Source organism: Aythya ferina (assembly GCF_964211825.1).
Source record: "Aythya ferina genome assembly, chromosome: 10".
NCBI lineage: Eukaryota > Metazoa > Chordata > Aves > Anseriformes > Anatidae > Aythya > Aythya ferina.
In genome coordinates, this window is record NC_140306.1 from 19,848,638 (window position 1) to 19,872,702 (window position 24,065).

Below are 24,065 nucleotides of genomic sequence, written 5' to 3' on the forward strand. Positions count from 1 at the left end.
TACTAACCACATGTAGCCGTGCAGGTTAGTGTACATGCCACTTCTATGCGTATATGTGTACAAGGGCAGCATATATGGTTTCTTCACATTCTATGTGCCCCCACCCCATTATTTTTTTAAAAGCCTTTTGATAGAAGACAAAGATAAGTTTAAGTATTTCCTTCAGAGCTTTATCATTATTTCCTTGCCCATTTTTCATGCTCTTGTTCTACATGCAGGAAAATATATTTCATAAAACATACACAGAAAACATAACTACAGCCCCAAACTTGTGTTCCTCAGGATATTTGTTCAACCATTCAGACTATTCTCACTGACATGCTATAGTCATCCACTTACTGGTGCATACTTATGATAGCAGTTATACTTTGATTTATAAACCACAGACATCCCTCCTGGGCACTACACAAGAGAAAGAGAAATTGACAATCCTCTGGATACAAATGCTCCTCTTTTCTGTAATTGTATCCAGAACCCTTCTCCTCTTCTCCAAACACTGCCAGAAAAATAAAGATGTTCTCAGAAGTGTTTTATGACGCAGACAGGTTCAAAAGAAATATTGCAAAAGACAGACCACAGCCAGTAGAGAAAGTCACTGTTTGCACCAGTAGGACAATATATTTTCAAGAATTTATAGAAAATGGTTTTGGTGACTTGTTCACACAAGCCCACTGGAGAAAAATAGATATTAGGTTAAACTTGTAGTTAGACTTCTCCACTGTTTTATTCCAAGTCATGCCATCACACCATTTATCTGCTGAAAAGCTGCTTGACTTCCTAAGCTTTGGTGTGACTGCAGAGAGAGATTGATACAGATAGGGAAGGAAAGAGGAAGGTGGAGCGCTGTGGTCACTCAGAAGCTTTAAGTCACGCAAGACATGCCCAGTCTTCCCAAGCACAGTCAGTCTGAACTCTGTGACAAATATCCTGTAGGGATCAAAAACCAGGGATGGCAGGAAACTAACTCACAACACGTTTATTCTTCCATAGGAAGAGAAGAAAACACACTATCCATTTGTCATACCTTGTTCATAATGCTTTCAATAGCTCTGAAGCATTAACAGAAGACACACAGCTACACTGAAACTTCAGTAGCAGATGTGTACAAACATCTGTGGTGATGAGTTGTTTTTTTAATTCGTTTTTTTCTATTTTCTAAAACGTCCTCTCATAACCAACCACCTACCCCATGATGAAGCATCTCACTGTGTATAGATGTCTCAGACTTTTAGCTGTGATTAGTAGGGTGGTGCCCAGCATTAACACACACAGCTCAAGATTTATTTTGTTGCAAACCACTAAATAAAAAGCTTTGTGAAGCTGTGACATTAAGGATGGGTTTACTGCAACACCAAGAAATGCAGTCATGGATTTCTTTTCTGTGCAATATTAGAGAGACCTGAGCTGAGACTCGGTTACCGCAGTGTCTCCAGGAGCTATATGAATCCCTCATAACTACTTAGCCAGCATCAGGCCTTGCTACAATGTACAAGTTTATTTGCTTAACATGGTGTTTGCTCCCGACCCCTTCCAGCATTCGATCCAGCCTGGAGCCCTGCCCATGTCAGGGGAGCATCAACATCTGTGGAGGGTGGGCCCCAACCCAGCCTGGGGGCCAGGAGGGAAAGTCTGACCCAAACTTAATGACAGTGTTACAAGTGGCCCTGGGTAACGTTGTTATTAGTCTCCCCCTTCCTGCTCTGAATTGCTTGCTAAGAGCAGTTAAACTCCAGCTGCTTTTCCAATCTCAAATCTAAATGCTTGGCAGCTTTCCATATCCTTCCCTGCCACAAAGAACGCATTTAACCCTTCCAAGGCCTGCCAGTAGACTTTAGGTAGCTGTCTTTTCCCTCCAGAAGGGCTAGTAGAGCTGAGCCTGGCTCTAAGAAGTGTCACTGCTGACCAAGGCAGCACCAAGCAATCGGTGTCACAATTTCTTCAGTCACCAGCAGTTGTCACCTTCCCTTCTTCCTGTGATAAGGGGGTGTTTTCAGGGTCCACGGAGAAAGAGCACTTTAGCCTCCATACAATTACTGTATTTAAGCTGAATCAGAGCATCCTTAATTAGCATAACCCTTGTTACTTCAAAAGACAGCTTGCGAGAGCCAGAAAGCGCAAATATTCAGAGCAGGGCCCACAGCTGTCTACTGGTCAGACTGCCAGCATTCAAGTCAAGGGAAACATTACTCAGTGCAGCTGGGGCCAGGCTGCCATCTTATGGGAGTATTAGCAAACCCCTGACATCCAAGCCACCCAAAAGGCTAGAATCTCCTACAGGAGCAGGCCTAGGGACACAAGTCCAGGTAACCCTCACAGTCACGGTGCAGTCTGTCACTTCAGTTTGTTGGCATAACCAGAAGCCTTAGCCTTTAATCATCAGCTGGGACTGTGACTCTCCTCCGTAAGGTACAGAGCTCCTAAAGGAAAGCTGAGGGACAGGGGAACTGACAGAGTGTGCAGGGGCACAGCCCGGCACTGCCGGGACATCAGCCCCACTGCCTGCAGCCCCCAGAGCCGGGCAAGGCCAAGCGGCAGCTGCGCTCATCAGCCTGCGGCCTGCTTGTGGCTAACAGGCTTGGAAGGGTTTTTCAGTGTGCCCGGGCTCATATCTTCAGATGTTCACACACAAGCTTGAGGCAGCTTCAGCTAGCCTTCCTCATGCTGAAAGAGGAAGGAGGAAAGGAGCCTGGTTACTGAGACAACTGCCCGCTGTGTTCAGTGTTTTGTACATCGTTCCTCAAGGTCTGGGAGGGCACAGGGACAGCTGAACACAGACACAGCTCGGCCATGTCTGAGCTCAAGCTCTGGCACAGCTCCGGGGCAGCACTGCAGCAGCCTCCCTGGGGATGCAAGCTAGCAAGGGATGGGAAAGATGAGGAGCACTTCCAGGAAAACAGAAATGAACAAGCCAGCCAGGCTTACATAAGGAACAAAAAAAAACTACTCTGCATCTTCTGCTTTTTTTGTCTAACAGCCCACATTCAGGGGAATAACATAGTACTAAAGCTGCATCCTACGTAGTAGCTCTAAATCACATTTCATTTTAAAAAAACATGTATTGTGATATTGAATGTACCACTTTTGTATTTCTAATTGAAACTAATTATTGAAAGCTAATAAGCACAATCAACCACTGTATCAGCACTCCTCAACAGAAAACAGAATAAAACCCAAGAGCAAGATACTGTTTTGTGTGGAGAAGCCCTGGTGGCTCTAAGGCCTAATTGTACAGGAGACCACAAAACAAACTTACAGTAACCTGCTGAAACTGATTTCAGACAACCAAAAGCTCTCGGGCTTCCATTTCCTATCTAAGGCAGTTCCCCCAGCAAACCCATCCAACCCTGGCCCTAAATGGGTGCCAGAAGCAGGCAAGTGTGCTCCACCTTCATCAAAGTCTTGTTTCTGCTTTTTGATTTTATCATCCTCTGTTAATCAGTGATAATCACTGACCAAAACACTCGTACTTCAGTGATACCCAAGGCCTGCTCCATACTGTGCTTCATGCTGTGCTTCATGCCTGCTGTTCAGAGCTGCAGGACTCTGCTGCCGTGTCTTTCTGCAACCCCATTAAGCTTGTTTCACCAGAAACGTTCACAGTCCACTTATTTTCAATAATCTGAAGTACAAGTTTCTCCTGTTATTTAAGCCTGCCCTTCTCTGTTACAAGCTCTGTTGGAAGCTCATTTATTTTCTTACTCATAATTCTTACTCTAGTAAGAAAGCCCTATTTTACAGTTTCATTAACTGCTTCCAACAGTGACACTATCAGGCAGAGTAACACCAGCATGCTGCAGCACCACACCAGAAACAACTTTATGGGACTTCAGCACTAGATACCACAGACCTGTCAGACTTAAAACAATTCACAATTAAAAGAATATTGACAAAATGTTGAATTTAATACAGATATCAAAAAGACTAGAGGTCTCCTATTGTCTTAATTTGGCCGTAGCTAATTTATACGTAAAGCACGAGATAAAGGCTTGGGCTAAATTTATACTCCCTGTGTTAGTGACCTATTTTCACAAGGTGCCACAGCTCCTACATGTGGAAAGTGCTTACTTTACATTACATAATCCTACTGAGATACAATCACCTCAAAACCACTAGCTTAGAGCTCCGTCACTACTTCAAACAACTTTAATTAAGCAAACTCCAAAGGAGTTATTTATCTAAATTAACGATACCACTTTATAAGCAGCAGAGGTAATATGATTTTGCTTATGTGGATTATGGAAGTGGTACTTCTCTATAGAAAACACCACGAAGTAAAGGACGATGCAGTAATACCACACAATACCTACGGAAGCCTTAAGGATGTTGGGTGAAATATGGAGGCTACCCCCCACGCCTCAGAAGCAGCAGCCTTCCCTCTGCTCTCCAGGGCAGTCAAAAATGCCCACGTACTCAGCAGCTTTAGGGAATTATGCCACTGATGGATACAGTAAGCTGTTTCTGGTTTAAAAAAAAAAAGTTTTCTTAGACCTTTTTCCTGAGCAGAATATGCTAACGGCCAAGTCCTACTAGGTTTCAGTCGTGGTCTTCATCTGTCTGCAGGAAGAGTTCCTAACCCTTGCTGTGGTGGTCAAAGCTTGGTCAGACTCCAGCATGGTTAATGCTGCCAAACTGGGATCACTCAGCATTCCCAGTCCAAAGTGTTGGGGCTTCATTATTGGGTTTGTGTATTTCGTTTCGTTTTAGATATACCAACAAAATTTGCCAATTGAACTCCACATGCAACACACTGACTTGCAGAGAATGCATGAACATGTCTAATGCTTTTTTTACTTTTATTTTTTCAAAACGAACTTGCTGTGTATTACTTGCATTAAACCAAAGGCAGAATCTCTGGCAAAAAGGAAGGATTAAATGAAAGCAGATGAAACGCAAGGATAACACTGAGCATAACCTTCACTGCTGCTGCATCACAGCCTGCATTTTTAATTTCCAAGTGACAAACCGTGGACAAGCAGCTCAGATTTTCTTTCAGCAGTCTTGTTTACCGCTTAGCAGGGCAGACTTTAATAACATTCTGATGACTTAATACAATTACTTCACATGACTAAATTATGAAGTCTCCTTCCCTGTTCCCAGTTGAACTTCAAACAGCATGTCACAGCTAGCTTGTATTTTACACAAATAAACAGATGTTGGGACGCAGTGACTGGACCTTCATCAAACAGTGACTAAATGCTCTTTCCAGAGATTTCCTTCGTCCCTCTCAACTGTTACCTTACAGCTAACAAGTGGCTTTAAAAAGCCCAAAACACCACTGGGGCAGTTATTCTGAATGTATCTGAGCCTTTCAGGTCATGCTTTGGATGGACCAGCACAACAGAGTATGCTGAAATTTTATCCCCCATAATTAGCAATATACTGTTTTGCTTATAACCAGCCTGCACTCAAATCGCATGCCCTGTGCTTGTCATTGACCTATGTTTTCCTAAAGGAAGGAAAAAATCAATGGCCACGTAGGAGTGATATACTGCCCTTTTTCTATAAAAAGAATTATTTTCCTAAGAACTGTTTTGATAAATCACAGTAAGATTACACTGCATAAACGTCTGCATGTAGACAGAACTTGTGGCAGCAAATGAGAAGAGCCTCTTAGCCACGAACAAAGCTATGTTCGTTGACCTCACGCTAGCTTTTCCTTCCACAAGAGCTTTTGTCCAAGCAGCAGAGGAACTCAGACGGGTGTAACACTGTAAAGATCAAACGTCTCTGTGAGAATAACCACCAGAACACACTTTAAGACACAAAAAGAGCAACACCTACATTCTGCCTTACTAGAATGTCTATTTCAAATCAAAATACTGTGACAGCACAAGTGGTGGCACCCATTCTTAGAAGCAGTTGTCTGCCTGTGCTGACTGCCAATTGCACTGCTAGTAACCCGTAAGTTGACCTAGCAAATGCTGCTCCTGGAGCTGCTGCTTCACAACAGCCACACAACTGTATCACCATGATCTTCCTGAGCTATTCTCAAAAACCAAATCCAAACCACTTATTTATCAGGTTGAAATCAGCCATATTTTCAGTTTCTGCAGCAAAGGAGGGCTGGGATAACCCAGATATGGAAAAATCAAGGATACCTGTCCTGTTCCCAGACCCACCTACCCCACACAGAAGTAGCTTGGATTTCAGTGCATAAGACTGCTCCACACTTGGTTCCTCTGTTCAGTATTTCCCCTTCAGCCCAGCTGCCCCAGAAACAGCTCAGAGCAATGCTGGTCTGACACACACAGGGCAGGTAGCTTTGCCTCAGGGCAATGCTCACGTCCCCCAGATTTCTCTCATTCGCAGCCTTTAAAAACAGCAGAAGACACCTCCCCATTGGCAGTAAAAAAGTAGTAGGGGTTAATGAGTTAGCTCCACTCGTTAATGACACAGAGGGAGAGAATACTAGTCAATGTCTCTTAAAAATCTGTTCCTCCACACACCCATTTCAGCTTGAGAGATAGGTGTGATATTACCACCCCAAACTTATTTCACCTAAAAAGGTGAAAAAGATGTATCAAGAAATTCAGTACATCAAAACTAATCTTGAAAACCCAAACATAGGGAAAAACAACAACAACAACAACAACAAAAAACACAGGATTTGATACAGTTTCTGGAACAGTGGCATTACAGCAGTGTTATTTCTAGTACTGTTGACACAGCCCCTGGTTGGCTCTTTGTGCTTCTGCCTGAATGTTTTGTCACAAGTGATGTTCTTACAACCAACCATATGTGACTTGAAAATAAATCTCGGGATGCAGCCCTGAGTCAGTCTATCAGCTGCAAAACCCCTAGATGAAACCAAGGATTTTTTTCCCCAAAGCACACATACTACAGTACTGCTTTGAGACTCAGTGTAAGAAATGCTCTTTCCTATTTTCAAAAAGAGCCAATCTGACCCAAACAAGTCTTGCTTAGAAACATTGCCAAGGGCCACCTACAGTAACAGAGGCAGTGCCAAGTACAGGCAAAACAAAGTCATCTCCCTGGTTCTGCATCCTGAAATCACACCACCATCAAACCCCAGCGGAAGTTTTCACTCGCATGGGAGGAAAAAAAAACAAAACAAAACAAAACAAAGAAACAACCTCTTTAATTAACGGTTTGTAAAGCAAAACTTCAAGCCATTGTTTCACTGATTGGAGCATTTCTAGCTACTCCTGCAATTGTGCATATTGATTTCAGATCTGTTAAAAGATTACAGCTGCGTACAAGAGACTTTCTCCCTCCACTGCTGATTCTGGTCAGATGCCCAGGGCAGATCCAAGGTCGTAAGGAAGGTCAGGAGCAGCCACAGCTAACGAGCGGGGCTCAGCCTGCTATTCCTGCAGCACTGCTGGGCATGTAGCAATTTAATTAAAACAGAACAATGAAAAGATCCCCCAGCAAGCCTGCTACCAGGTTAATTCCCAAACAATAGACTACCCTGGAATCTTAACTGCTAAGTGAAACTTTAAAAAGCGTATCTACAGAGTTTTATAGTGTTAGAAGAACAAGAGTCCATGTTAATGTTTCTATAAAACCTGAAATCTGAAAATAATAGTGCTCAGAGGGTGACTTAAAACTCCCCGATTTCAGCATCAATTCATTTTTGGACACCAAGTCTCTAGACAGCAGCCATTACAGCCAGGGAAACGCTGTTGTTAACATCTTTCCTCTGAATATATCAGTGCACAACAATAGAGGAATCACGAGCAGATGCCTCCTTGAATACGTGCAAAGCACACCAACTGGATTTTCCTCCACAATTCCTCTTCTTCAGATATTTTTTTTTAATTGTTTCAAACGGATACAAATGATATGCACAGCTCCCATTTGTAAAAATACTCAATTCTAAGTTATTTTAAAACGAGGAAGCTGTCAATATGAAAATTAACTTCACTGAACATAAAAAGCTGGGATGCACACAGCGGCCATCTGTAGCGTGCTGAGGCAGGGTGCAGCAGCGTGCCGCGATGGCACCGCTGCCACCGTGCCTGAGCTGCCGGCACCCAACAAAAGCTGGGCAACCACCGCAGCCCCTGCCCACACAGCCCTGCCAGGGCTGCAGCCTCAGAAGGAGAGGGGTGGGAAAAACAAAACCCTTTTAATTCTCTCAGCACATTAGAGAACAAGAAATCCAGTCCTGCCCACTGTGTTTGATGGGATAAAGTTCCTTCAAGGAAGCATTGCTGCTTTTGCTTTTAGAAGCAGAGCATCACCTCTTTAAAAACTGCTGCTCTTACATTAGGACCATGTTCAGTAGCTGATTTCCAGCCATGTTACTCACTTCAGAGGTAAGACAGCACATTTTAACATCATTTAAATGTTTCTGTTTGCACAGTTCTAAAACCCAGCAACAAATCACGGAATGTCTTCTACAAGCTGCCCCAGTTTATTCTTTGGAGCATTATGTCTGGGCCCAGAAGGGACCTAACACCCGCAGGTAAGTGAGCTTCGGAGGAGCCTTAGTGCTCAGAGGCTTTTCCATTACAAGTTCAGGGATCCTTGTTAGAGGATCCTTGATGAAGGAGACATGGGGGAGACGCATCTTCATTCCCAGGGTGTTGCACTGAGTGCTGTGTGCCATGATACTGCTGCCTCCCTCTCAGATTCAGCACATTTCAGTGCTGGTCGATGCATCAGATTCCAAATGCTTTCAGGATGAAAAAAAAAAAAAAAACAAAACAAAAAAAAAACAAAAACAAACAAACAAAAAAAAAAAACTATGTGTGAATGCACCTTTCCCCCTGCAGTTTTGCCCACAAAACATATGGGAATGAAAGTCAGTGATGTGCAAACCAACCCTGCAGCCATTCCGACAGACAGAGAGGGCACCAACACAATCACAACACGACAGCAGTGACCCTTACAAGGTCACCCTTCGCAGCCCACCAGGCAGGGGAACTGTCTGCTTTCAACATTTACAAAACAACCTTTTCCCCACAGCTGACCACAGTGCAATCTGGTTTTATAAAGCTCATGTCAAGCACTGAGCTCTTGCCTGAGTTGGTTTTCCTGTATTTTTGACCAAAGTGAGTGCACAGCTGGTCCCACCTGCCTCTGCTTGCTCTGCCACAGCGCTTCCTTCCCCTGGGTCTCATCTCCCTGCCTCTGGTGACCTCTCGTTTGCACTGGTAGTTGTCAAACCTGCACTTGGTAAACAAGGCTGAAGCCTGAAACCATGCTGCCTGCAGAGACATTCCAGGAAAGCTCACCCAATTTTGTAGCAAACAGACAATGCTTTTTATTGTAGTTCTTTAAACAAAAGGAGCTCCCTCCTCACTCTTTGTCAGCATTCCACCACAACCTGCCTTTTCCTCTCGCTTCTTTCTCTAGGTCATCCCCGCTCCTTTTTCTTTGGTTCCTGATATGACAAGTTTCCCTCTGAATTCAGTCTGCCTCCATTAGGTCACCAACCTGCTGTACCTCCTACAGGCAAGGTTTCCAGAATAGCCCATATTTACATGTTACTTCACTGCAGCCCACGCTTGCACACTGCCTGAACTCTGCGCTCCGTCACATCACAGCATCTCAGTTCCCCCATCACTTTTCCGAGCTTTTAAGTGTCCCTCACTCCTATTAACTTCAGCGGTAATATTTGTATTATCTTCCTTTCCCTTGTTCTCACATTCTCCATGAAAAATGTCTCTTGTCCCTGCTTTCTGCATTTGACTTTATTTTACCTCTATTTACATCTCTCATCTCTTTTTCCATTCAGACTCCTGCTTCCAAAAGCTGCATATCCTACTCCATTAGTGACCTTTCTGTTTGGAAAGAAAGAACTCCTCTAGATATCAGCTGTTTGTTCTCTTCTTTTCCAAGATTCCTATCTGAAAAGGCAATAAATCTTTCAGCACTTTCCCTTCTAAGCTATTCCCTGACTTTATACCATGCATGTACAGAAACATTGTATAAGAATATTTTGCTATATGATTATCACTACCTCTAGTTTCTTAGCAGTTTCCAGTGTACCCAGAAATATACCCAGAAATGTACCCAGTAACACTGCGGTGTATTTTTTTTTTATTTTATGATTTGCTTGCATTAAAAACCCAATTCCACCTTCCTCCATTTATTTAAGAGGGGAAGAAAGAGCTCTGTTGAACTGATACAGACGTATGTATCAGACTAGACAAACTACATAGGACCTCAACAAATCTGTAATGCATTGTAATGAACTGCTTGGGCACACTTTTGGCCACTTAGCAGCAGTGCACAGTCTATAATTTAGAGCACAGTAAAATGTTGTTCCCCTGTATTCTTTGCTATAATAAAACCAACAAATTCTTCAGGCATGGCTCATGGTGCAGCTTTTAGGGAACCCAGGAAATGGAAGTTTTCCTTCCTCGGCAGCAGGGAGTTCTCTTGTACCATTTTCCTCCATGGGCTGTCAGTGGGTTCAAGAGGGAAGAACAGAAAGCAACACAAAAGACTGTCCAGCATTTCAGCTATAAGTCCTAGTGGGAAAGAAAAGTGTTATCATGACTTTAAGAATTCTCCTCCTCCACTGATGATGTTGAGGAAAGTTCTTACAGAAACCTGGAGAACTTCAACAATGAGATTACCGTGTATTTATAGACGTGTCGGCCAGCAGTGCTCAGGGCAGATAGGGTCAAGTCTAACAAACAGCAGCCTACCGTGGTGAAAATGCTGGCTCCTGAAAATAAACACTTGCTAGCAATTAAAACAGTCACATACTGGGAACGGGTTATGTCCTGGGTTTTCCTGCAATGTCTCTTCCACCTCTGCTCACATGTAAGGCCACAGAAAGCCGATGAACGCACCTGTAATATCGCTGTGCCTAAGGACAGGGTGAGATGGCTGCAAACAGTTAGGTTTCTGTGGGGGGGGGGGTTTAACCCTTCACCCACCTCAGAATAAAATAAAACTAGGATAGATGATTGCTTGTTGGTGTTCTACATGGTCCTGAAAACGCCTACCAGACTCCTCTGGCTGGTCTGGGAGGCTGTGGGGCTGCAAGCCACCCTCCAGCTGCATCCCATGGGAAACACTGCTCAGCCTCAGAACGAAGCGAGAACAGGCAGGTTTCACACACTGCCCAGAATGAGAGAAAGCTGCACTGCGCCGCATGGACAGCATAAGGAGCCAGCACATGACCACAAAGGGCATAGAGAAGAAAGTCAAGTTCATCAGCAATGCCCTAACAGTCTCACACCTCGGTGAAAGACAGAGCCTTAATTGCTCCAGGCTATTCCATTTTATATTTTTTTTAATGGTTAAGAATAATACAAAGTCTATTATCTTTCTCTGCGCTCCAGTGCTCTGTTCCCAGGAAGGAAGCAGCATCTTTGAAAATAGGTACTCGTGCAAAAATATACCCCCTCTTTGGACTGAGCTTTGGGATTCTCTCCACAACTCCTATAAGGAGCAAAGAAAGCATGAGAGAATTGTCACTAGCAAGCGGAAGAAAAAAGAGGGAGATGGTCCCCTCTGCGTAGCACAGCCAGAGAACTGCACTGTACAGGTCAACAAGAAAACTCACGTCAAACTGATGGGTAAAGCACATTCAGGAACAATGACAGATATTGCACAACAATGAAAGACAATCAAAGTGTCTTTAAAACCAACTTCAGAAAAATAGCTTCCATTTTATAGGCTTGAAAGAATAAAATCATACCTACGTTGTGTTTTGTAAAACATGCTATGTAGTACATTTACACTGCTCATTTTGTTAGCTATTTTTATTCTCAATTAATACTAAAAAACACAGATTAAAATATATCTCCTTCTTTAGTTTACATAATCAGATCACCTTTTACTTCCCTGGGAAAACATTGCTCATTTATTTTTCAGCTTCTTTATATGTGGGCACGGCTACCTCATGATTTACCAACCAAATCAGTCACCTATGAAATCTGTTTTGGTGCCACTAAAATGCAGCAGTAATGAAAGAAGATCAAAAGGCATGGTAATTAGCAATTACTCAGGAGCAATTACTCCTTCTAGTGACTTTTCCAAGACACAGGAGCTGCTGAGCTAGCTAATGACAGCAGTAAAACTCATAATCTGTAATCGCCCTGCCGACCTGTCTCAACAGGCAAAGTTAGATAATTCAACAGAAAGTGTCAGAACAGCTTGTGTCTGCTACAGCAACTGCATCCATAACGAATGTCACATCTCCTTCCAGAAACAACTCACTTTTCTGCAAGTGTCCTGAGAAGACCTGAAAAGATTGACAGCATCCCAAACGCACTTCCAGCTGATCCAGGTCAACATCTGGTTTCATTCCATAACCGCTGCTACGGCCAGAAACAGCTCGAGAAGAGCTGCTGCCTGGTTCCTTCAGCCTTGCCCGTGCCACGAAGGTCTAAAGAGATTTTTTCACAAAAAGCCCCCATAACAATGAAATTCTGTATCCTTCCAGTTAGCTATGAAAGAGCAGATAGAAACTTTCACAACCAGCCCTTACTAGCAAACATCTGCTAGAAGTAAAGCTGAGATTCAGCCCCATTAGTTTCCTGCCTTTTCTGCCCTCCCCCAGCACTTCTAAACCACCACCACCACTTCCTTTTAGCTTTGACAGAAGACCTCTTCACAGACAGAGGATGCATTACACATTACACATTATCAAATGTTTTCCACATCCCCCCTCTTGCCTGGATTAAGTCCAGAACAGTTGCAGTAGAAGTAGTTTCCTGTTTCCCCAGTCATCTTGCAAGTCAGGCCTTTGGACAGGCAGTAAGACAGAACCTCCAGAACACACGTTATAAAGGATAGACCCATCTATAAACACTCTCTATAACATAGTGGAGAAAAGCCGCTGTAGTTTTTCTTTCATCAGCAGTCAGAAAAACCCAAGGAAGGAATTTCCACTATGTCTCTGTGGTATAAAACAGTAGATCATATTCCACCTTCAGCCCAACACTTTCTGCCTCTGGACTACAGAAGCATTCTTCAGAGCAGAGGAGGCACAGAATTTCCTTGGACCAATGTCAACATGAAACTTCTACCATGAGATCTGGTCTAAGCATGGCTGTAGGGGCTGGAGAAAGCCACAGTGCTCGTCTTTCTCACTGGCTTACGATAGCCACAATGTTCTTGATTTCTCTCACAGAATATTTCCAGACTCATTTGCTATTTATCTACAAATCATCACAGGAGGCTTCTGCGCATCCTCCTGTTTCCACTTACCTCAACAACAGTGGTGAAACAGCAGCGATTTGAATTTCTGCTGCTTTCTGGTGCACTGTACTACAGCAAAGCCGAGTCTCTCAGGAAAGTCGTGTTGACTTGAATTTTTCTGTGGGCCAGGAGAATCCTGGTATCTCTGTTCACACACCGTGCCTTTGTCATTTGATATAGGTGATTAAAAAGTGATTCAAAGCAAAATGCAATACAAAAATGGCATCCTAAGAGGAAGGATCCAAAAAACACACGTGGTCAATTGGCCCACATGTTTTCCTTTTCACACTAAAACTTTGATGCTATTTCTCTCCTGTCTCCTTCCCTCTTCACCACACCACAATTTACAGTCAACAGAAGAAAAAGCTCAGATCAAAAAGGGAAGACAAGAAGGAAGAACACACTGAGAAGACACAAAGCATTATGCAACCACTGGCTGCCAAAGTCACCTGCAGAGAAACCCTCATAACAGCAAGGCTTATTATTTAATCACATCAGGTTTTGATTTATTTTAAAAATAGAATTCTTCTTTTTTTGTTTGTTTTTTGTTTGTTTGTTTGTTTGTTGTTGAGTTCAGTTTCAAAGTTTAGAATCAAACACAATCACCACCACTTTATTTTCAAGCAACTAAATACATCTTCCCCATTTCAGAAGAATGCTTTAAAAAACAACACCAGAAGCTTATAAAAATGAGAATCTTCACAAGAAACCTGACATCAGCTATTTTCCCTCCTCACATGCTGCTCAGCTCTCAAAGGGTGCCAGGGGAAAGGACTTAACAGTTTCCACCTTATGCAAGCATGTTTGTGCACAAGGCTGAGTGGGTGAGGTGGGAGGACAAAGCACACGAAAGAACACTAAAACCAGCTCATCCAAAGGTTCTGGTAAAGGAAAATGCAGCTCCAAGCAAATATGGCTGAGTAGCTGAAATATGAGGGTATCTAGAAGGAAAATCACATTCAACAGCAGTGACTCAGCGAGCTGGATCGAAATCTGCCGATCAGCACGCTTTGGGCAGTGCTTGGAATCCGTTACCGACATAATGCTGCTACCTCCTGGGTGGGGAGCTTCTCTTTTAAGTTAGGAAATAAAGATTAGAGCGGTGTGTGCTTGCAGCAACTGGTTGCTTGCCTAGGCAAGAGTACATGGATTGATTCCAGCTCCATTATCCCTCAGCCAGGACACACAAAATTAAAGGTGAACTAGCCTGGCTTGTTTGATCACCTGTGACAGTCCCATGTGCCCCCCCACCACCTATCCCCAATCTACTTCTGTTGCACCCCAAAATGAGGTACTATTGAACCTCACTTCTCCACAGAAGTAACCTACACTTTCCAGAAAGAGTCAACATAAAGCTTTTCATCTCCTCGTGAATTCCACTACCAAACATTATCCACATATTTGTTATAATCCCCTAAAATAAATTCAGATACTTGTGATTTTCAGTTTTGGTCATGTGAAATGCACCGAGATTAAGACCTGGGCTCTTAGATAACCTTCTCTTCTGGCAGAGACAGCTTGTTGATTGTCTCAGGGCCCAGAGAGTCGAGTACTTAATGCTTCAAAGGAAGGTGCAAGAAACCTCATGAGTAATAACTGGGGATTGTTTACCACATCCATCTGTGGTTTGCAGTCTTTGTAGTCTTTTTACTCAAGTCTACGTTTAAGCAAGGGTTTGAGCTCTTAAAACAATCTGAGCTACAGATTTCATAAGTAATCGTATTGTTTGGTCAACTTCTCAGTCATTATTTCTCATCAGAAACAGGCACTTTCAATACTAAAGAAAAAAAAAAGTGGAAGGTATGTTGAGATAGTAAGTTAAGCAACCTATGAAAATGTAAAAACCATCACTGTCATGAGAAAAAACACAAGGCACTGTTACTGTTACTCCTTCTGTGCAGTTCTGTGTTTTGTTGTGCTCCCACATCCTTATAAAAATTGTAGTGGAAAAAGCAACTGGCAATGTATAAAAAGGAGAAGCTATGCCCCAAATATTTTGCAGCAATAATATCTCTATGGAGAGCATGGAGAGCAGAGCAGAAAAAGTACATTCTAAACTTCTTTGTGCTTGGCCTAAACAGACCCATCTGCATTTTAAGCCAGTAGTTCTCTGATTGAGGGCACCAGTGTGCAGCACCCGCGGTACTGCTCTGGCCTGGACACGCAGTCACATTTCTGTCTAGTGACCTAGAACGTAATATGGTACTTTCTGCAGAACTAGGAGGTATTTGAACAAGGAAGAGGGAATTTGTACTGATTCAGAACCACTGTGGCCATGACAGGCTGGTTCAGTGGATGTAATCGGAAAGTTGGATTTACTACTACACTGCTGAATTACAGCTTCAGCTGGATTTAACATGAGACAACCAAATTTATCAGCATTAACAGATATTGAGCAGCTCAATAATATTTCTCAGTGTGGTTACACAGCACAAAAAAACATAACCACAATACCTGTTGTGATGTGCATTGTTCACTTTTGCTTACCTCTTTCAGTTCCTGTGCAACAGAATTAAGGCGTTCGTTTTCAGACTGGGTGTTGGCAAGGACATTTCTGAGCTGCTTCAGTTCTGTCTGCAGCTCCATAACCTTCTTCATGTAGTACTCTTCCTTGGTAGCTGACTCCTGAATCAAGGTCTCTTCTCTGCTCTCTCCATCTGCTGCTACCTTCTTGTGGTTGGTATGGGCCTGCCCAAAAGCCTAGGATAGCCAGAAAGACCTTCTGTTAGTAAACCCAACATTTTCCATAAATAGCTTCCATTTTAAATAGTTACAACTATTTACCATGTTTTTCTGATACAAAACAAAGCAACTTTTTTCTACACCTTCCCCTCCTGGGATTAGACCCTTAAATGTTATCAAGTCGCTAATGCAGGGTTCTTGAAAGTAATGTGCAGCATACACCCAAACGGTGTTTTGAGATGCGTAGGTTACTTTGGTAGAACTTCATATAAACCCTGAAAGGGTTTATAGAACCTTTTAAAAAGGGAACACCAAGTCTTCTTGAGTTAAAGCAAGACTCTGGCTTGCAACAAGACAATCATGAGATGACCAGAAGCTTCTGTGTGCATGCACTTTGCATACCTGGGTCAGACCCACTTCTACAATGACTGCATCACTGAAAACAGATTTAGTACCAGCAACCTGTTCTTTTCTACTCTTCCTGATCCAGCTACACCAGAGACACTTATCACCATGCTCAGCTGCTCATTGCTGGAGATTACTGCCCCCTCAAACCTGCTAACCCACTTCAACTGGAAGCGAGACAGGCTCACAGAGCTGCTCTGCCACCAGGTTAAGCTAACCTGGGTCATCCTGGCTGAAGTAGGTCAGCATGTGCTCACCCGACAGCTCCGCTGGCTGCTCTCACTGACTTTATCCCTAGCAGTGCACCAACAAAGGGAGTTAGAGGCAGGTCGGACGTCTAACCTCTTCAGCAAAACATGCATGTTTAGACCTGACTTTCTTTTTTTTTTTTTTTTCTTTTTTTTTCTTTTTTTTTTTTAATATTTTTTTTTTAAAAAAAAAAAAAAGGAACACCTCCTCCTACTTGTTTCTTTGTGTTTTCATTTTATCTGAAACTCTACCAGGCTCTAACATCAGTGCTCAACACACAAGCAGCTAGACTGGCACTAAGAAATGTTCTAAAGCAAGCAGTGTAACATTTAAGTAGGTATCTACTTGTTACAATTTGCCAGGCATACAGACCAAAGTCAGTGAGATCAATGAACGCTGTCTTCACATTGCTACACCTGCATGTTCCACACAGTCCAACCCGAGATGTATAGAGCCTTCAAGTGCCACAGCATCTTTTGGGATGTTAGTGTCCATACAGCAGGTTCCCACAGTCACCAGTAACACGAGACATTCAGCCAGGTCAAGGACAGATCAGCATCTTGTAAAACTCCTGGTTCAGTCATGCATTACATATTCAACTAGTCATCTTCTACTAGCTTTTCACCTGGTATATACTGCCAATGCACACACACACACAAATCTGTTTTGAACAGAAGGAGATTTCAGTATTTTTTACTTCCGTATATCAGCCCAGATATATTCATGGTACAGTAATCACCAAATATACCATGGCTGAAACAGGTGATCAAAGATGCCAGCTCTGCCTACAGAGGAAGGCACCCACCTACTGCTCCTATCAGACTGAATTTTATTTCAGATGAGCAAATCAGAGGAGCGGGAGACAAATATCCATTGAAGACATTCTAGCCAGATTCACCGAGATGACCCAAGGGAAATTAAAAAGCGTCACATTTCAGACAGAAAGTAAAGCACCATCTGTGCGAGTCCTTGTCAAATGAGTTTCAGCAAAGCAGCTTAAAAGCCTAATACCGAGATCTCCATAAATGTGAAAGGGATAGCAAAAAACATACACACTCCTTCTGAAATACACTATCATTTTTCCCCGAAGAATTAACATCTACCCCTTACAGACATACATTTATTTCAAATATTACAGCACAGAGAAAGCAACTCTGAGCACCCATTTGCCCAGTGAGGTGGCATCACACTGTTGGCAGTGGGATGCCTGTGCAGGACATGCTGAAGGTTTGGGATACTCAAAGCCACCTCTTGACCAGCCAGACAGCAGAGTCTGAGCATGATTCAAGCAAGTAACTTAGCAATTTCTCTAAAGGAGAAAAAAATATTGAGGATAATGACCGATTTCCTCTTAGAACTTCGAATGCAGATGCTAAGCCTTGGGTTTCTCTAACCGGAGAATTTCATCATTTTCCAGAAGCTGCCATTGCCAGTGACTATGTGAACACACAAACTGGCATAGCAGATGAGAGAGACTTCTTTTTTAATCCAATATCCTGTCCCCTATAAAGGCTAATGGCAGATGCTTTAGAGAAAGGTGCAAGAAACCCCATAATCTCTCAGAGGTGTGGATTGCCTTAAGCCTTCAAGCAGAAGGCTTCATGTAAATTTGGCAGAGCTATTATTTAGCTATGTTTGTAAAATATCCCTTTATTTTTCACGGTTTTATGCAATTTTAGCCTCTAAACATCCTACAGCAGTTTGCTCCATATATTAAGTCATACTCTTACATGACAGTTTTTTTGTTTTTTTTTTGTCATTTTACAAGCTTGTCATGCTTTAATAAAAGATGCAGAGACTTGCGGGTATGTTACTCTGTTCTCCTCTCGGTCATTCGTTGTTTACAGATGCTTCCTTCTATTCCCCAGTGAAGGTGAGGTGAAGTTCAGCAAGCTATCGCCGCTTTTACATTTGAAAGATTTTCCATGCTGCAATACAGCTAGACTCCCATTTTAGAAATGTCCTTTTGTTATGCCTTGTCCTGAATGACAAGGCTATCAGGACCAAAAGGGGAGCTACAGACATCAGCTCCCTTGGACTAGCAGAAATCAGACCTATCCATGATAACTTTTGTGGGCCCTGGTTATTTTTGCACAGCAAGGTGGTAATTTATCCTCATCCAGGAAGTTTGTGACGTTTCAGCAGGAAGCTACCCTTAGCTGGACAGCAGTACTGCCGGGGGTCGGGAGGCCGGCATTAACACCGAGACTGCCCGAGATACAGGGCACCTTCATTAACAGACACAGTCACCAGAGCCTGGAGCAGCTGTCTGGGTGGGTTTATAAAGGAACAGTTAAAAACTACCTCCCTTTTAACTGATCCATGCTCTCTCTTGTACATACCTCTAACCAGTCCCCATGCATTCCCGTTACCAGCTATTTTCATAATTGTAACAGCCTGCGTGGAACAGGAAATTTGACTTGAACAAAATTGTCCAAAATTACAGGGCAATGCAGTTACCTCCTATGGAGTAAAACAGTCTGGGTCTGTTTTAAATCAAGCTATTAAAAAGGCAGACTAACTTTTTACTGACATGCATGAAGCCTATAAACCTTCACACACACAGAAGCCCAGTATCTGCCCAGCCACTTTTGCTTTGTTTTAACATTATAGAAAACACAGAAATAGAGTTCAAGAGTTCATGAACCAAAATACTATTTTGCTATTTACTCAGCTAAATGTGCTCAAACAAACAATTTATGCTGGCAAAGGCACAAGTAGCTTCCATCTATTTCTTCAGAGAAAGCTGCACAAGAGATGGAAAAAGCCCTCCTTGGGTTTTAACACAACCTGAAACTGCCCAAAAACCTGCCATTCCCCATCCCAAAAACTACCCGAAACTGCCATTTGCAACTGCCCAAAGCTGCCATTGCCCACCCGTCAGACACATACACATGGTCTGCAGCCCACCTTCCCCAGGCACCCTGGGGAACATGGCACCCGTCTGCATCCAGTGCTTGGCTCAGGCTGAACAGGAGCAGGAATGGGAAGAAGAAGAAATAGCCTCAAAGCTGCTTAAAGCAGTTGCACTGCCAAGGGAAGTTTAAAAAAAGAAAAAAAAAGCAACCCACAACCCTGGAGATGTTACAGAGCAGCAAAGAGCAGAAGTAACATCTCCCTCTGTCAAAATGATGGGGAGCTTCCTGAGCATAAGTAAACACTCAAGGAAACAAAAAACAAAAATATCTTACAAAACTCCTTCACTGAAATAAATTGCACACTAATTCATGTCTCATTGCTGGTATACTGAAACACTGTTAGGGTTAAAAAACAAATACGAGGAGGCAGAGGAAGACAGTTGCTTATAAAGAACACATGATTTGAAGGATTAAGAGAGAAGAAAATCTTGCTGGGATTCAGGGCTCCACAACCCAAGCTGCTGCCCGGACAGTATGTGTCATCCTACTCACATGCAGTTTGGCCTCCTGAGACAAAAAAGTGCTTCTTTGGCTTGTTACCAATGTGAAGAACTTGAACAAAATTAAATACACATTGAACGAAAATGTTTTGCTAGTATAATTCTTTAGCCTTATATACAAGTCAAAATGACTTTAAAAGAAAAAACACTATTTCTTTGGTCAGATTATCTCACATTCTTTGATTGCTAGACAGAACCAGTTAAGAACTAACAAAAGGGAAAATGGCCATACTGCATGGCAAACACCAAAAACAAAGGTCCGATCTTCAAAGAGCTGCAAGTACTTGCCTAACCAGTCTCCAGGTAGCCTAGAGCCAAGTGCTGTGCTTTGGCTATCATTTGCAGACAGCAGTAATGAGCTCACTAATGCCTCCTCACACACAGGAGGGCAAATGACCTTTCGGTCCTTTGTGTAACTGTGTGCTACTCATTCGCACTCTGGAGGAGGCATACAGCTTTCTCCTTGAATATGTGGTTCTTGGTCTACAAAAGACTCTTAACTACATAGCATAAGCAACTCCACATATAGATTGCTTTGAACACTTGTGAATGAACACTAGCCAAGGATATTTCCATCCTCTAAGTGGCTTTAACGCTGTGCTCAAGCCACACAACCTGACTGAGAGAGCTCCCAGGAGGGAGCTTGGGACAAGCCATGCATTGCCCCAACATCACCTGCGCAGGCTGAGGCTGGAGCTGGGGAGACAAGCTCTCCATTTTAGTACACCCTCCTTCTGTCTGGCATTCAGGAAGGTTATCACACTTCTCCTCCACGGCATCGCAAGGGTGTTGACCTTTCATCCATTAAACCCAAGCTTTGAGTTTTTCTTCAGAATTTTCTTCTTCATCCACAGGAGGAGATGGACAGACGCCTTGGTGACCAGGACAGTAACGTGTCTTCCAGTTAATGATGCTTATGCTACCAAATTTTCACACCACATAAGGGTTGTTTCCTTAGATGAAAACAGTTAAAAGGGCAAAGAAAGAGGATGAGAAAGCAAAATTTAAATTAACCATCTTTTTTTTTTTTTTTTTTTTTTGATTTTCTTTTCCCAAAGGACAGCTCCTCCTTGTCAGCAGTCCTTGGAGCACGCTGACTTATAAGTTGGTAAATAAGGCTGGTGGGCAGATGGTCCCAACAGTGGTGGGGTTATTTATTTTGCATTATAATACCTGCTAGCTTTTTAGGTGCCCCACATGCAATCACACACACAGTACTCTACAGAGCACAGATGCATATTATATTTTAATCACATTTACTGGTAACATCTAGTTTCCCTTCTTTACTCTTTCAGGTAAACTATAAGGCTGCAACATGCAAAAAAGGCTTGCAGAGGGACAAAATACATGTTTTTGATAATCAACTTTCCCCTTAAATATTTTTGGAAGGAAAAAAAAAGACCCCAAATCACCTTACTACTGAAGTAAACACATATTAAATCTATAAAACTTTCTGGAACTGGCCCAGGCACCTCACCCCCCCCTTTGATGGGCAGGGTATTGCCTCCTTCATTCCCAGTTTTTCAAGGAAGAAAAAAAAGACACCACCACCACCTTTATGGACATAGATTACACAATGCACACCATCTAGCACCTACATGCTCCAGCTCGTTCAGAGATGACAAAACTCTTTGAAAATGCTAGTACTGCAGTTTTCAAAATTACATATTTTAGAGGCCAAGACTTAATTTCCCCCACTACTGAGCACATAAATCTAGTTGCCCAACATTTCTTTGTTCCCCAAACTCCTCTGCACGAACCTTCTTGGTACTGTTGGTTATTTTACTGTCTTGAGCAGTCACATCACTTTTACTTGCATAAATACGAAGCTAGGAAAGCAGGCACAGTTACAGGCGCTCTGCTTATCGCAGATTTCCAGCCAACATTAATGTTTGGTATATAAGCTCTGGATAAGATCAACAGCATAAAAATGCTAAGTCTCTTGCAGACATTTCCTGCTTTTGGTACTGAATTTTAAGGGTATTTCCCAGCTTATTCCATAAAGTGGGTATGATACCAAAAGAGCAAAAAGAAAAAAAAAAGACAGTCAAAGATCAATTCTTCAAGTCCTGTCAGTTATTTGTAACTGAAAGTGAATCTAGGAAAATGGAATTCAGACACCTATCACTGCAAAGGAAAATAAATGCTAGCTGCAGGTGAAAGTTTAACCACAAATCCTCCAGCTGAAGGAGAGTCAAGATGCTAGTAATGTACTTGCAGTAGAGTAAGTAACACTTTATATGCAGCTTGGAATGAAAGTTATGTGCATTTCTGAAGTAACTACAAATTTGCTTTTTTCAAGTGCCTAACAGAAAGAAGAAAAAGCAGAATATTTCAATAAAATCGTTAAAGTAAACTATAGCATACTGTCACGAGACAAAATCTGATCACTGAGATGAAAATACCAATGAAACATTAGACACTTTGGAATATAAAACACAGTAACAACTTACAGGTGCATAAGCAAAGGTCAATACATTTTGGACAAGTTACTGAAGTTCAGGCACTGTGGCTTAAGAATGTCTCTAATCACTAGGGATTGCCACCTCGGGCTGGTAGCTTCATTCTGCATCTTCCTAATGCCTTTTTTTTTCCTGGATCTTGTTGATTGGCAGAACCATGCTGGACTAAACAGATGACAGCTCTGATTCATTATGGCAACCTCTTGTTACACAGAAGGAACAGCTGATCTTTCACAGGTCTGAGCTCCACAACCCACCACAGCACAGCTAAACCTACGCTGTGCTTGTAAGCAGTCAGTTAACAGGGCACAGTCTCACTTTGCCCATTCCCTTTTGCCCTCCAGCACTCAACAGGAAGCTTATCTTCCTTCCTCTGATGGACCAGCTGCTCTTAAAATCTCATGCCAAAGCGCATGTAAAAACAAAAAATAGGCACAACAGAGAGATGAGAGGAGAAATGCTTTAACTGAGCCACCCAGCCCGCCAGAGCAGGCCCGTGATGACAGCTGCTGCATCATCTCGCGCTCTGTTCCCACCTCACTCCAGCTTTGTGATTTGGGCAGTTTCACCTGCACAGGACAGCTCTGCCTGCTGAAGTGCAGACCGCAGCTTTTCTGACAAGCTATGTGTAAACCCATCTGCGATCTGAGACTAAATATGGCTCTCAAATTTGTTCTGAAGAGCATTCCTCATCAAGAAAGCTGGCCAGGTCACATACAAGCTAGAATTTCATTTGCAAGCAGTTTTCAAATGGCACTAAGTAATACTGGTATTCTCTTCCCCCCAAGTGAAAATCCCACATTTGCAAATTTTGCTCCTAGCAACTTCACTTCATTTTAATTATCAATATTAAACTAATCAGGATATGTTAATATGCATCAGAAGAATAATTAGCACTAAAAGCCACTCACATTTTTGTTCGTGTTTCTGCATTGTCAGCCTCTGAATTTAATTACAAAATTTTAGCACCAGTTCAGCTCATATTTTTTTCTGCTAATCAGAACCAAAATAAAAGAAGTTTTTCATGGATTCAACAAGCATTGCACATTTTTCGTAATAACAAATTCATTACGACCATAATGATCTGAAGCAGCAACAGCAAAGTGTAAAGACAGTATTCTGAAGAAATTTAAGCCTCTTTGCAGTGAGCCAGGAGTTGAATAAAAGGAGGTACTACATCCCTCTGGTGCAATGCATTCATATATTTTCATTTTAAATTTTCATATGAAGCCGTCCCATATGCATTCTTCAGCTAGCAGACCAGCACTGGACTAACAGCTGCTCAGCAATGTCCTTAAACACATGCACTAGACTTGTCCCAGGAGCCTAACACAGGGACACAAGCCTTGTGGCGTGCTCCATAAACACAGCCACGCTGCCAGCGCGGCCTAGCCCTGTGCTCCCACTGCCTCAGCCCCTCGCCCAGCCCAACGCTGCCTTTCATTCTGAGCAAGGGGCTGATGCGGCCACACCAGGGCCTGCAGCAACCTTCAATGTTCATAGCAGGGCAGAAGAGAAGCCGGCCATGCAGCTTCCCTGCCCCAAACCACCAGCCACAGCAGATCCTTAGAGCCATGACAGTGCCACAGAGGAGCAGGCCGCTGGGTGCCTGCCGCCTTCCCTTCCCTTTGCCATCACCAGATGTACTCCAGATTTAACAAGGGTTCACTTCAGCAGGAAGAAATAAATACAAACGCCTTATAAGATCACAGTGTTCT

General features: G+C 42.8%; 1 protein-coding gene across 4 annotated transcripts in view; it reads right to left on the reverse strand.

Moving 5' to 3' along the window:
- The window catches only part of BICD2 (BICD cargo adaptor 2), an 87,154-nt gene that overhangs the window by 25,668 nt on the left and 37,421 nt on the right, over positions 1-24,065 (reverse strand). For all 4 annotated transcript variants that reach the window (XM_084530925.1, XM_084530926.1, XM_084530924.1 and 1 more), the window contains exon 2: positions 15,619-15,831. In XM_084530925.1, the coding sequence (XP_084387051.1) occupies positions 15,619-15,831 (213 nt within the window). The remainder of the gene's footprint in view (positions 1-15,618; positions 15,832-24,065) is intronic.